Source organism: Corvus cornix, chromosome 18, assembly GCF_000738735.6.
Source record: "Corvus cornix cornix isolate S_Up_H32 chromosome 18, ASM73873v5, whole genome shotgun sequence".
NCBI classification, from domain to species: Eukaryota; Metazoa; Chordata; class Aves; order Passeriformes; family Corvidae; genus Corvus; species Corvus cornix.
This window is the reverse complement of record NC_046347.1, coordinates 1,591,770-1,606,584: the sequence shown is the minus strand read 5'-3', so window position 1 is coordinate 1,606,584 and position 14,815 is coordinate 1,591,770. Positions and strand designations below refer to the sequence as shown.

Genomic DNA, 14,815 nt, shown 5'->3' with positions numbered 1-14,815 from the left:
AGGACGCAGCTCGGGGGCCTGGGCAGTGGCTGCTGCACCCCAGGGGTCACAGGAAGCCCCTGCCCCCAGAGAGGTGAGAGAACAAGTTGGTGAGGCCTGATGAGAGGAAAGAGCCCCTTGGATGCCCCTCTGGCGGCCTCGTGGTCTCCAGCTCGGCCTCCTGTGTGGTCAGACATGGGAAAGGGGCTCATTTACGGCTGAGCAGCTGCTGAACGTGTCTGGGGTGGGATTTCAATGGATGTAAAGTGGATCCTGCTCTCCTGCCTGCTGTGATACTGTATGACAAAATACTGCATTTCATGTCAGGGGTGCTTCATCCTTGATCTCCCCATGGATCAGACACTCAAAAGTCAGGCAGCCCTGGTGTTCCCCTGCTGTTGAGCCACTGTTTCCCCAGGTGGCTCTCTGCTGCACCCAGATCTGGTGGACAGCTGAGGTGGGCATGGCCTTCTCCAGGATGAAGGAAGGCTACGAGAAGGCCATGAGGGAGTACCACAAGAAGCAGGTGGCCCAGCTGAACACCCTGGTGACGATGCTGCTGGGGCAGCTCTCCAAGGGCGACAGGCAGAAGATCATGACCATCTGCACCATCGACGTGCACGCGCGGGACGTGGTGGCAAAGATGATAGCACAGAAGGTTGGTGTTCCCAGCCCAGCGTGGGCCATGCTGGTGTTGAAGGGGAGATCACAGAGTGACAGAGCAGGGGCAGGCACCAGGATCATGCCTGGCTCAGCAGGGCACATGTGGCTGTGAGGAAAAGCATTTGGGCTTTCTTTTCTGTGGCTTTCTTGCTCTGGAGTGGGGCCACAGGGAATCCCTTGGGGTTTGTCTGCCAGTCCCACACCACTGCCCTGCCCTCATAGACTCCCAGGATGGTTTGGATTGGAAGGGGCCTTGTAGCTCTTCTCATTCCAACGCCCTGCCATGGGCAGGGACACCTTCCACTATCCCAGGGTGCTTCAAGCCCTGTCCAGCCTGGCCTTGGGCACTGCCAGGGATCCAGGGGCAGCCCCAGCTGCTCTGGGCACCCTGTACCAGGGCCTCCCCACCCTCAGAGCCAGGAATTCCTTCCCAATATCCCATCTATCCCTGCTCTCTGGCAGTGGGAAGCCATTCCCTCTTATCCTGGCACCCCATGCCCTTGTCCCCAGTCCCTCTCCAGCTCTCCTGGAGCCCCTTTAGGCCCTGGCAGGGGCTCTGAGCTCTCCCTGGAGCCTTCCCTTCTCCAGGTGAACACCCCCAGCTCTCCCAGCCTGGCTCCAGAGCAGAGGGGCTCCACCTCTCTAATCACTCTGTCCTTGACAGTCTCATATCCCACCCTGCACGCAGGTGGGAAGGTGCCCTGGATGTGCTGGGTTGTGGCTTTACCCTCACCTGTGTTTCTGGGGGGCAGCCAGGCCGAGCACAGATTTCTGGCTCGTTTGGTTTCCCCCTCTGGGAGCTGGGGCAGCGCCACTCCTCAGCCCCTGCCCCTGCAGTGACCAGTCCACAGCCAGTGACAGCTCCCTCGCAGCGCCCTTGGGCCCTGAGCTGTGTGTGCCTGGCACTCCCTGCCCTGCTGTGACTGTGCTGGTGGCACGTTGCAGGTGGACAGTGCCCAGGCGTTCCTGTGGCTGTCGCAGCTGCGGCACCGCTGGTCGGACGAGGAGCGGCACTGCTTGGCCAACATCTGCGACGCCCAGTTCCTGTACTCCTACGAGTACCTGGGCAACACCCCTCGGCTCGTGATCACCCCCCTGACCGACAGGTGAGGCCCTGGGGAGCTCCCTCACGGCTGAGACAGAGCTGCCAGACAAAGAGGGGTTTGCTTGGGATGCCCACATCCCTCTTGTTTTCCCCCTGTGTCCCAGTGACCCCGTGGCAGAGCTGCAACTCCCACTTGGTTTGGGATTTTACAGTGAGGGAGCTGGGGGGACTTTCCTGGAGGAAAGGAGGCTCAGGGGGGACCTTCTCACTCTCTGCAACTCCCTGACAGGAGGGGGCAACCGGGGTGGGGTCAGGTCTGCTCCCAGGGAACAAGGGACAGGATGAGAGGAAACAGCATCAAGTTGCACCAGGGGAGGTTCAGGTTGGTTATTGGGAAAAATTTCTTCACTGGAAGTGTTGTCAAACCCTGGCACAGGCTGCCCAGGGCAGTGGTAGAATCACCATCAGCAAAGGTGTCCAAAAAACACGTGGATGTGGCACTAATGGACATGGTTTAGTGGTGAACAAGGGGCTGGTGCTGTCCTGATGATCGGATTTGATGATCTTAAAGGTCTTTTCCAACCTTTAAGATTCTGTGATGCACTGGAGAAGTCCCAGCAGGGCAGAGGTGGTTGATAATGCCCCAAAGGACTTTCAGCTTGGCCATGCTCGCACAGAGCTGTCCCAAAGGAGGGTGCAGGGCTCTGCAGAGTGCCCTGGAGTGACCTGTGGCACTCAGCTCACTCTCTTTCCCCTTTTCCCTCGTCTTGTGCAGGTGTTACATCACCCTGACCCAGTCTCTGCACCTGACCATGAGCGGGGCCCCTGCGGGCCCTGCTGGCACCGGCAAGACAGAGACCACCAAGGACTTGGGCCGTGCCCTGGGCATCATGGTGTACGTGTTCAACTGCTCCGAGCAGATGGACTACCAGGTACTGCTCCCCCAAACGGGGCTGCTCAGGGAGCCTGAGGGATGGGAGGGATCCAGCTGGGCTTGCTCCGATCCATCCGCTCTCCTCACACCCCTGCTGCCTCCCTTCCTGCTGAACAGCTTTCTCTCCTCCTCCCTTTGCTTCTCTAAGACTTGCACAAGGTTCTTCAGGAGGGAGAGATCTGAGCTGTGCTCTCTGCCCTGTTCCACCTTTCCCTTCCCTCCTGGAGTTAGATTCCATACGAAATACTTCACAAATTCTGGCCTGTTCAGTCAAGCCCGAGGCTGTGCTGATCCCTTCCCTCTCGGCACACCCACAGGCATGGGGAGGGACCTCTCCTGGTTTCTCAGGATCCTCTCCTGGGATGAGGCCAACGCTGGGTCACGGGGCTGAGCCCTGTGGTCTCCACGGGGCAGTGGGTTTGATGGCCTTGGATGGTATTTTATCCAGCTGAGGTCTCTCATGGAAGTGGGGCTGTCAGTAGCTCAGCCCAGCTGACCTTTAAATGGAACCAGAGTGCAGAGATGTCGAGAGAGTGCAATTAGCAAATCAAGTGGCAAACTGTGCAGAGCTATAAATATTATAATTGAGTTGTGCCTACTGCTCCCTTGCACTTTTCTAAATACCCACAATAGACTGTAAATTGCTATAAATAAACAGGCAGGGAAATCAAATCCATTTTTTGCTGGAGTTGATTCCGTTTGTGATTTCACTCTTGTAATATTACTTTATTTTTTTTTCTTTTCAGTCTTGTGGGAATATTTACAAAGGCCTTTCCCAGACAGGAGCCTGGGGCTGTTTTGATGAATTTAACAGGATCTCAGTCGAGGTCCTTTCTGTGGTTGCTGTACAGGTAAGTGGTGAAAAGCTTGTGGATAAATACAAGCCTGACTTCCTTCCTGCCTTCCTCCCTCCCTCCCTTCTGGGTCTAGGTGTTGTCCAGATCCTAAATCTCATTGGAATCCCCTGAAAATGCCAGTTAAATCAACTGCCAGGGGAGCTGGAGTGGCAGCTGGGTGCTCAACTGCACTGTCCAGAGACAGTCAGCTCCCACAGGGGCAGAACTGAAGGGTTTGAGTCTTGGGGGACTTCAGTACCAAAAATTGAGTTGCCAAGATATCAAAGTTCTTTTGGTCCCAAATGTCAGCTGCCAGTGCAGGTTTTGGGATCCCAGTGTTTGACTGAGGTGCTGAATTCTTCCTAGACCCTCTTTGGGGCTTGGCATTGCATTCTACACTTCTGTAAATGTTTTGGTCAAAGGAATTGTTCTGAACCCCTCCACGACCTCCTCACTCTCATCTTTCGTTCTCTCATTGTTGTCCCTCATGTGATGTCCCAGAGAAGTCCCAGGCAGGTACAGGAGTTGGGGTACAGGAGTTTGTGTGTCGTTCCCTCCCTGCTTCCCTTCCACCAGGTTCTAGTCTAAAGTTGTCATTGAAAAACCTCTTTGAGGATGTTAAAATAAAAGGGGAATCTGAACAAAAGAAGCCCAGCTATGACTCAACTGCTAATGATTCCCTGGCTCCTGGCTGGAGCAGTGTCTGAGTGAGAGGCAGGGCTGTCACTCCATCATTGTCTCTCCCGCTGCTATTAGAGGGTAACCATGGCGATGGTTAATTGGCTGCCTTAGTCATGCAGCTCGTGTCCATGTGGGTCCTTACAAAGAGAAACTCCGTTAATTGCTTGGCTTTAGCATGGCAAACAGGTGTAACTTGGGGGCAGCCAGCAGAGAGAGATTCCTCCCTCGCTGAAGTGCTGCTATCAAGGAGGTGAGCTGGCTGCAAGGAACTGCTCCTTTGGGAAGGAGGGTCTGGCTGTGATGGACTCACTCCATCCAATGGAAGGTGGGCAGTGAGGTGGCCTGGCTGTGATGGACTCACTCCCTTTGGAAAGTGGGGGATGAGAAGAAAAAAGCTGCAACCAGGCAAATATCAGTGAGTGAAGGTATCAGGGGAGGTCTCCCAGCTTCTGCCTTGTGGGTTTGGGTTTAAATTAAGCATCTGATGTCCCCAAAATCTTTAAAAGCAATATCAAGGGATCAGTTTGCAGTTGAGCTGAGGCCAAGTTTTATGGGGAATGCAGGTCCTCAAGGAGCAGAGCAAGCACAGGAGCTCTGGGCTGTCATGAAGGGCAGTGTGTGAGGAGGGGTGAAGGGGCATGGGAGGAATCAGGGCAGACTCTTTGAGGCTGCTGTGGGTGTTGGTTGTGCTCTGGGTGCCTCCACAGCCCCGTGTCTCCTCTCCAGCTCTGGCCTCCTGCGAGGTTGGGAAGTTGAAGAGCTGGTTTAGCCTATGGGGTTTTTGCTGTGAGATCCAGGTGGCTTTGGAGGCATTTCCTTCTCCCCTTACCCACATCCATCAGTGTCTTACGAAGCAAATTCTTGCAACTCCTTTCAGTTTGAGTGCCTGGTCTCTTCAGCTCTTTTCTGCTTTTTCTGAGTTGGATTGTGATGGGAAACACACAGATTTACCCCAAACAGTGTGTAAGGCTTTACATGGTCAGTAAAAACACAAACCAGAGCAGTGATAAGCCCCAGTCACCGTGGGCCAAGTGCAGGGAGGGCAGCACTGCTGTCTGGGGTTTTTCATACCTGAGCACCAGCACTAAACTCTGCCTTGGTTCCTAGGTGAAGAGTGTGCAGGATGCCATACGGGAGAAGAAGAAATCCTTCAATTTTCTTGGAGAAGACATTAAGTTAGTCCCCTCAGTCGGGATTTTCATCACCATGAACCCTGGTTATGCAGGACGAACCGAGCTGCCTGAGAATTTAAAAGCTCTCTTCAGGTGAGTCGAGGCCAGGTTTTGTCACTAGTGTTATAAGAGTGGCAGAAATCGTCTTGTGGAACATCCAGGTTTGGCTTCATTTTCTTGGGAAATTCCCTTGCACTGGGGATTCACAGATGGTTTCAGCCTTGTGCCCAGGCCTGGATCAGGGAATGCACAAGGGGAGCAAGGGAGCTCTGTCCTGTGCCGTGGGAAAGGCGGTGTGGGCAGACTGGGAAGGTCTCCAGTGGCTCATGGGAGAGGATGTGGAAAATAAAGCTACAAACCCACTGCCCTTGAGCTCTGTAGCCATCACTTGCTCTGCAGTCCTTTGCTGCCTGTCTCCCTAGGCCCTGTGCGATGGTTGTGCCAGACTTCGAGCTGATCTGTGAGATTATGTTGGTGGCCGAGGGCTTCCTTGAGGCCCGGGCCTTAGCCAGGAAGTTCATCACGCTGTACCAGCTCTGCAAGGAGCTCCTGTCCAAGCAGGTGAGCCCTGTGCTGTGCTCTGGATCCCCCAAATCAGGAATGTGACACTCTGCCATGCATCCCCATGGCTGAAGCTTCACGGCGTTCAGTTCCTGACTGCCTTTGTGGCAGCTGCTGGGAGAAGGGAGGGTTTGTGATCGTCAGATCTATGGCATTTTCAAACTGCTCTCCTGGAGGATCTGCAGGGACAAAAGCACTTGACCAGCTGCATTAGTGAGACTTTTCAAATGCCACCAAGGTTGGGGCAGTGTGCAGTGACCCTGTGCTTTCCAGTCTCTTAGTTCCTATTGATTCTCCTGCCTGCGAGGGGTTCATGATGACTGTTCCTCTCTTAGTCCAACTAAATACTTCTCTTTCATGTCAAGTGTTGACCATGCAGGGCCACTTCCAGTGTAAAACTCTGGTTAATCAGATTTTAACTCGTCATCATCTGCATAGATCAAAGCTGGGGCCAGTGGTGAGTGGAGTCAGGGCTCCAGATGGAAAACCTGATCTTGGCTGTGCCAGCATGAGCTTGGGTGGGTTTCTGCCTTGTCAGGGAAGCTTTGTGCTGTGCAGCTGGAGGCCCTGTGGGAGCTGTGGCCTCCCACATGAATCAGTCAAGCTGTTGGGCTGTGCTCTGCAGGGTCTGGAGCAGAAATAGAAGGACTTGCTTGTTGGCTTGAGTTCCTCTCATGCCTCTTTAGGATTCCTTTTCAGCAGTGCCCCTTTTCCTTTCCCTGCCCCTTCTTGGTTGACTGTACCCAGGACCAAATGTGCCTGGTAACCTGGGGATGGGCAGGATGGAGAAATTTGGGTGTCTGAGGCCTCAGAATGGACTAACAAGCCTTTCACCTCAATAGCTCCTGCAGATTCAGGGCTCTGGCTGGCCTTGCTTAACGTGCACAAAGGCCAAGCAAACTGCTTTGGGGTTTAGGGAAAAAAATTGCTTAGGTCTCCAGAGCACAAATCCTCCTGCTGACTTAGTGCCAGCTCTGAGCCCATGTGATGGCACGAACAGCTGAAATATTTGACTCTTTAGTACTGTCCCTGGTGGGAAGCTCACCTTCTGAAATGGAGACCAGCTGACTCAGGCTGGTGGAGGTCTCTGGCCACGACACAGATAATGGATTTGGCTGCATTTCCATTGCTGACTGGCCTGGCAGCTGGGGCTGCTGGTTCTTGCCCCTGTGCTGGTACTGTCTAGGCACAAACCCATCTCTGTTTTTATTTCCTTCTTCCCCCCCATGTAGGATCACTACGACTGGGGTCTGCGGGCCATCAAGTCAGTGCTGGTGGTGGCGGGCTCCCTCAAACGTGCGGACCCCGAGCGGCCGGAGGAGCAGGTCCTGATGCGCTCCCTCCGTGACTTTAACATCCCCAAGATCGTGACAGACGATGTGCCAGTGTTCATGGGGCTGATTGGGGACCTGTTCCCTGCGCTGGATGTGCCTCGGAAGCGTGACCTGGCTTTCGAGGCCGTGGTGAAGGAGGCTGTGCTGGAGCTCCGGCTGCAGCCTGAGGACAACTTTGTGCTCAAAGTAAGACCAGGGGATAATTCTGCTCTACCTACACCATCATCAGCTCATTTGGGTTTTCTCAGCCATCTTTGGCTCTTTAAAGAGGGCTCTGCACAATCACAGTATCATGGAATGGTTTGGGTTGGAAGGCACCTTAAAGCTCAGCTCACTCCAACCCCTGCCATGGACAGAGACACCTTCCATTAGGCCAGGTTGCTCCCAAGCCCTGTCCACCTGGTCTTGGACACTTCCAGGGAAGGAGCAGCCACAATATTCCCCCTGCAGACAGGGTCTGGTGCAGTTGCAGCTGCTCCTAAAGCCAGCGCTGCCTCTTCCCTGGATTTACAAAGAGACCGACTCTTGTAGGCTTGTGCACATGCAGCCCTTGGAGAGAGAGCCTCCTTGGCTGGTGGCTGTCACATAGTGCTGGAGGTTTGCCTGCCTGCTCAGGATTTCACCCATCATGGTTAGGGTGGTCAGGCCAAACTCGGGGCTAAATCCCTTTGTGTCTCTGGGTCACAAATTTCTGCAGAAGAGGCCCAATGAGAGCCAATTCCATAGAATGGTTTGGGTTGGAAGGGACCTGAAAGGACATCTCATTCCAATCCCCTGCCGTGCAGGGGCAGGGACTCTTTCCCCTAGACCAGCTTTTGCACACTTGAACTTCAGTTTGGCATCTTTGTGTGAGCTCTGGGGGCGTTTCCCCAGGTGGTGCAGCTGGAGGAGCTGCTGAGTGTCCGGCACTCTGTGTTCGTGGTGGGCTCTGCAGGCACGGGCAAGTCTCAGGTGCTGAGGTCCCTGCACAGGACCTACCAGAGGATGAAACGCCGTCCTGTCTGGACAGATCTCAACCCCAAGGCCGTCACCAATGACGAGCTTTTCGGCGTCATTAACCCAGCAACAAGAGAGTGGAAAGATGGTAAATATCATTTCCTGTCTGAATTTGCAGATAAAAGGGGTATTTTTAATGATCCTCCTGAGTGGCAGCAGGATGATGGTTCTCTGTGTGCAGGTCTCACAGCCCGGCTGCCGCTCCCAGCCGTGTGAGGGTTTGCTGTTGGAAGGATGTGGAGGGTGTCACAGCTTTTTGGTCATCAATGGGAATTTATCCTTTTGCCATAAGGATAATTATCATGTCCATTAACACCAACACTTCCCAATTCCTAAGTGGGGCAGGTTGTTTTTTTGGGGCTGGGCCGCTGATGGAAGAGAGCTCCCTCCTGCCCTGTGCTGTGCACTGGGGCCCTCCAAAAAGTGCCATCGCCAGGTTTCCATGGCTGGATACTCCCAGCAGCCTTAGAGGTGTTTTTCCACTAAATATCCCTGCCTGATCTCTAGCACATGACACTTGCCAGGCTGTTGATCCTGATTGCTCCTGAGGAGGATAAGATGAGCATTTAAAACCTGCTGAAAGATTACAGAGATGTGGAGTGAGAACGTTGGGTTGTGACTAATCCAGAAAGGCAGCTTTGGTTTCCGTGTGTGGCTGTTCTGGGAGCCGTGGGGGAGGTGAGGGAGGACGGCTCCATAAATCATCCTTGGCCAGAGGTCCCCAGGAGCTGCCACCACCTCCCCTGGCCCATGCTTTGTTCCAGTGCCAGGGTTAATTCTTTTTAATTATGATTGGGGACCCTGAATCAAAGTGACACGGGGAAGTGTGGGATGCAGCCAGCACCCTGCAGAGAGGACTGCACGTTGGGGATTGTGGATCAGGGACTGTGGGTGGCACTGGACAGCAGGGGGGACATTGGCAGGTGGCTGTCCAGTGTTGTCAATCCTCGAAGGTTTCAAGAGAACTTACAGGACTCCTCTCTGATGGCAGACATCTTCTGCATTAACCATTCCTGAAGATGTTGTTTCTTGATGTCAAAGACCAGCCAGGCCATTTTCAGCACAGCCTGACAGGAGAGGATGTGTCCCCTTCTGGATGAGCTCCTCCTTTTCCTCTTCCCGAGTTCATCCTGTCACTCATTTCACTGCCAGCAGCTGGAAAGCTGGTCCATGTTAGGTGGGAAAAGATCCCACAAGGGAATCCTAAAAGTGCTATTTGTAGAACTAAACTCCTTTCAAATCCCAAGACCTCTCTGTGGTGTGGATGCCCGAGGTTGGGAGAGGAGCACTTCCCTCCAGCTGCTGCCGTGGTGGGTGTGAGGGAGGCACTGATGCTCTCAGGCAGGAGCTGCTGCTGACACTGATGGTGCTGGAGTGGTTGCCAGGCTGTGTCCAGGGTGAGGAATGGAGTCCAGGCAGAGCCAGGGAGGTGTTATTCCTGACCCCATCTCGTACCTGTGTCGGCTGAGCTGCTCTGCGCTCCACTCATGCAGTGCCACCGGCCGTTCCTGGATCCCAAGGGAATGGCTCGTCCTGGAGAAACAAAGAGCATTCCTGTCACAATTCACAGCAAGAGAGGTTGTTTTTAGTGTTTGCCTGATGTTCCTTCATGCAGACCAGCCTTTCCCTAGGTATTTCCTCATGTGGAGGAGAGTGATGGTTTTGTGGAGCTCTCATTTGCCCTGCAGTACTTCTGCTCTGTTCCCAGCTTCTCGCTCTTCTTAACATTCATTATTTACTCCCCCTGAGACTCTGTATCCTCCTCTGTCTCCTTGATTTTACTGACATTTTGTTCTGTCACTCAATGTCAGTCTGGGCTTGTTCTCCCCTCAGTCTCACTAAAGCCATGACCCAGTGTTTAAAGAATCTTGATTTCCCCAATATACTTCAAGCCACAGAAAAAAAAAAACCCAGAATTTTCAAGGCATGTTCAGATGATTTTCTCTGTATTGTGTAGTTTGTGTCTTTTTTTTTCCTCTGAGTATCTGCTCTGCATTTTCCTATGCCTTATGATTTTCAGTGGGAATGAAGCTCGTGTAGGTCCACAGTCATTCTCAGTGATAATAACTCTGATAATGCTTTTTTTTCTTCAAAGCAGATATCATTACATAGTATTATTCATGTCAAGATGCAAAGAGTTATGAATGTTTAAGGGGAAAGCATAATTTTTAGGGAGTTGCTGGAAAAGGTCTGTTAGAGCAGGTGACAACTTCAATGTTCATCAACACATTCGTGTCTCCCTCCCAGGACTGTTTTCATCAATCATGCGAGAGCTGGCCAACATCTCACATGATGGTCCCAAGTGGATGGTACTGGATGGAGATATTGATCCGATGTGGATTGAATCTCTTAACACTGTGATGGATGATAATAAGGTAGTGGATCTAAGGTGAAGAAGCAGGCGTTCCTGCTCGGGTGGGATTCAGCCTGGGAGAAATGCAGATGCTGGAATAACACCTCCCGGAATAATGCCGTTGGGGTTTCTTCAGATACACCAAACAATATTGCATAAAGGCAATGGTGCATGAGGGAAATAGCTTAGAGCTTGTTTTAACTGGAATTGTCCTTTTCTGGAGAGTTGTGCTCATGAGTAATTGCAAATGTCCTGATCATAACTTCAGGCCCTTTGAAAATAGGGTAGGGACATGGTTCTGTACCTTTTCCCCACCCTGAGGGAGTGCTTTGGATTCTGGGTTGTGGAAGAGAGAAGGATTGTTCTAATGCCTGGCAGAAATCATGTCATGGCATCACAGAATGGGACCCTAAACTCATCCCATCCCTGCCCTGCCATGGCAGGGACACCTTCCACTGTCCCAGGCTTCTCCAATCCTTGCCCTTGGGCACTGCCAGGGATCCAGGGGCAGCCACAGCTGCTCTGGGCACCCTGTGCCAGGGCCTGCCCACCCTCACAGGGAGGAATTCCTTCCCAATATCCCATCTATCCCTGCCCTCTGGCAGTGGGAAGCCATTCCCTGTGTCCTGTCCCTCCATCCCTTGTCCAAAGTCTCTCTCCTGCTCTCTTGGAAGCCCCTTCAGGTACCAAAAGGCCACAGTAAGGTCACCCCAGGTCTTTCTTCACGCTGAACAACCCCAGTTTTCTCAGCCTGTCTGAGAACTAACAGAGCTGCTCCATCCCTCTGCTCATCCTGGAGCCTCCTCTGGGCTCTCTCCAGCAGCTCCAGCTCCTCCCTGTGCTGGGCCCTGGGGCTGGGGCAGCTCTGCAGGTGGGGGCTCACCTGAGCAGGGCAGAGGGGCAGAATCCCCCTTGTCCTGCTGGGCACTGCTGGGGCTGCAGCCCTTTGCCCAAGAGCTGCTGTGCCTCGAGGAGCTGGGCTGGGCAGCCAAGCCCAGCAGTGCCGAGTGTTGAACACTCTTCATTCCTGTTCCTGGGAGAGCTCTAGGCTGTCTGTCTTGTCTGTCTGTCTGCACACACAGGTGCTGACCCTGGCCAGCAATGAGAGGATCCCTCTGAACCCCACGATGAGGCTGCTGTTCGAGATCAGCCACCTGCGCACGGCCACCCCGGCCACCGTGTCCCGGGCAGGTGAGTCCCACCTGGGCTGCACCGTGCAGCAGGTGGCATCTGGGGCTCTTAATCAGTCTTTTGGTGTCCCTTTGAAAGCTCCCAGCCTGGAGCACAGCTGCCCATGGTGTGCAGGGTGTGTTCCTGAAGCACACGGACACGTGGAGGATCCTGAGCCCATACGGGGAGCTTGCATTGTCTCGGGGGTGTACTCGGAGTGTTCCTACTGCTGCTGTGGGGTCATGGCTGCAGCACTGCTGAGAGAGCACTCCTGTACAGCTCTGTGTGGGCCTGATGAGGAGAGCCCATCTCTATCCCAAAGAACTCCTGATCTTTTGGAGAAGTTGATGGGAATGGGGAATGAAGGTGTTCCCTGGTGCCTGGGGCCCAGAGCAATAACACGGCTCAGGCAACACCATATTCTGAATTTGGGGCAGGATCATGACAGCTGTCCTGGTTTCCTGAGGTGTATCTCTTCACTCTTTCCCTCTGCAGTGGGGCAGGAGGAGGGGGCAGGTGATGAGGGACCAGGTGTGTTTGACAGCGTTTCAGCTGTGTGAGAGTAGCTGAAAGTTTGTGGAGGAAAAAGGGAGATTATCTGCTGTGTCCTTACTCTTCTCTCTTCTCCTGCACCTCAAGGGATCCTTTACATCAATGCCTCGGATCTGGGCTGGAATCCCCCTGTGAGCAGCTGGATTGACCAGCGAGAGGTCCAGTCTGAGAGAGCCAACCTGACCATTCTGTTTGACAAGTACCTGCCCGTCTGCCTGGACACCCTCAGGACCAGGTACCGCTGCGGGCTGCCTGTGTCTCCACTGGCGAGGGCAGGTCGCTCACCACCTTCCAGACCAGCGGTGCTGGGGCTGTGCTCCAGGGCTGCCCAGTGTCCTCCTTGTCCCCAGGAGCCCTGAGTGTCATTGGCTTCAGCTCCAGGAAGCAGTGGGGTGAGGGGGTGGCTGACATTCCTGCCTGTCCTTGGTTGGTCTGCTCTGGTTCTCCTTGGATATTGATTTGATGGTTCCTGTGCTTGTATCAGTTCTGTATGTCTTGGAAGGTAAATGCAGGAGATGCTAAAGAGAAAGTCTTTCCAGTCTCCTGAGGTGTCAGGCCAGAGCAGAGTTCACTGCACAAGTTATGTTTCAGTAGAGCAGATTTCAGACCACTGCTGAAAGAAAGTGTGGAGGATGGAGAGAGCAGATCCTCTTTTATCCTCTCCCCACATCTTTTCCTGCCCCTTGGGGATGAGCAGGAAGCTGGTGTTGGTGTGAGAGGATGGGGTTGCTCCAGAGGCAGTCCTCTCCCGGATTTCTTTCCTGAAGCATTTGAGCACAGTTGAGTCCATCTGTGGGCATCCAGCCTGGGCATGTTTCATGGCTGGACACTGACCACTGAACGTGACAAATGGGACAAGGGGTGATGGTTTAACAAGGTGAAATTTAGATTGAATATTAGGAAGAAATTCTTGGCTGTGAGGGTGGGGAGGCCCTGGCACAGGGTGCCCAGAGCAGCTGTGGCTGCCCCTGGATCCCTGGCAGTGTCCAAGGACGGGGATTGGAGCAACCTGGGATAGTGGAAGGTGTCCCTGCCATGGCAGGGGATGGAATAGATGACCTTTAAAAGGTCACTTCCAACCCAAACTAGTCCATGATTTTATGATTCTCCATCCTCTGCTTGCTGCCCATACCTGCAGTTTCATTAAAAAAAAAAAAGAAAAAGAAGAAAAGTCAGTGTAAACTGAACCTGGGCACCAGCAGCCCCCGAGGGGTGTCAGGAGGAGCTGCTGCAGTGCCAGTCTTGCTCCTTGGGACTGGGAATTGGGAATCTTGCTGGGGAGCTGCTCTCTGGGTGCCCAAACTTTAAAGCTGTTGGCAGCAAAGCCCATCGAGCATCTCCAGCCCTCTCTGCTGAACAATTGTCAGACCATGAAATCCTCAGGATTAGCTGCACCAGCCCCGAGCGGAGTATTTTGGGAGCTTGCTTAATTCAGAAATTGTAGAACCAACCTTTCAAATAGCTCTAATTACTTTATGGAGGACTTCAGTGCTGCTACAACATTAGTTTGGAATTCTGTAAGTGTAGCTTAAACGAATGTAAAATGGCAAGATGAAAGGTTTTATTTTATTACTCCTCTATTTGACCGCTTTTGAACTCCTCACGCTCCCAGGAAATCATCGCCTTTAGCAACTCCTCGATTTTACTTCTTTTCAAGAGGATCAAAGTTTTTAAATGCTTGAAACTTCTGATTACTGTTATTACGTGTGTGTGTGCCAGTGCCAGCGGGTCCAGGCAGAGGACGGGTGTTCTCCTTAGTGCTTTTCCAGGGAATGAGACACTCACTGCTGACAAGGAAAATGCTGATATTCTGGCAAAACCTTCCTGCCTTGCTTTCCTGGGCTGGGAGCAACCCCAGTGCTTCACCCAAGTATATTTCCCAATTATGTTTTCAATTTCCATCCCTCAGATTTAAGAAGATTATTCCCATTCCTGAGCAGAGCATGGTTCAGATGCTGTGCTACCTCCTGGAATGCCTCCTGACAGAGGAGAACACCCCTCCCGACTGTCCCAAGGAGCTTTATGAACTTTACTTTGTCTTTGCTGCTGTCTGGGCCTTTGGTGGATCCATGTTTCAGGACCAGGTAAGAAGGGAGGTGCCACATCAGCATCTTTCAAGAAGCCTTTTATTGCCTTTTTTTTCCTACTTTTTTCTACTTTCCCCTGGCCTAAAGCTGTGTCAGTGATGCTGTTTGACCTGGAGACCTGAACTAAACAATCCCTTTCATGAAAGACCTCATTATCCAGGCGGTGATACTGGAGAATGGCTGTGGGGTCACAGGGTGGAGGGTGTTTGCTTCTGCAGAAACATTTCACTGGGGAGAAATGTTAATTTATGGAAGTTGTGGGTGTGCATAAAGTGATCAAATTAAGATGGATTTATCAGGTGAATCCATCAGCGGAGCATTCCCCAGCCACCTGACTGTGCAGGTAAATGCTGGGCTCTGTGGCACAAACCAGCTCTGTCACCAGGATTAATAATAACAGGGGGATGATGAGAGCTGGCCATCCTCAATTCCTGGTAGAATGACACGAGGCA

General features: G+C 52.8%; 1 protein-coding gene across 1 annotated transcript in view; it reads left to right on the top strand.

Moving 5' to 3' along the window:
- DNAH9 (dynein axonemal heavy chain 9) overlaps positions 1-14,815 on the top strand; it is a 179,501-nt gene that overhangs the window by 59,763 nt on the left and 104,923 nt on the right. The window contains 12 exon segments of the mRNA XM_039562282.1: positions 398-637; positions 1,588-1,748; positions 2,463-2,619; positions 3,368-3,472; positions 5,246-5,403; positions 5,733-5,871; positions 7,104-7,391; positions 8,079-8,289; positions 10,449-10,576; positions 11,637-11,745; positions 12,364-12,511; positions 14,186-14,360. Of these exon segments, the coding sequence (XP_039418216.1) occupies positions 398-637; positions 1,588-1,748; positions 2,463-2,619; positions 3,368-3,472; positions 5,246-5,403; positions 5,733-5,871; positions 7,104-7,391; positions 8,079-8,289; positions 10,449-10,576; positions 11,637-11,745; positions 12,364-12,511; positions 14,186-14,360 (2,019 nt within the window).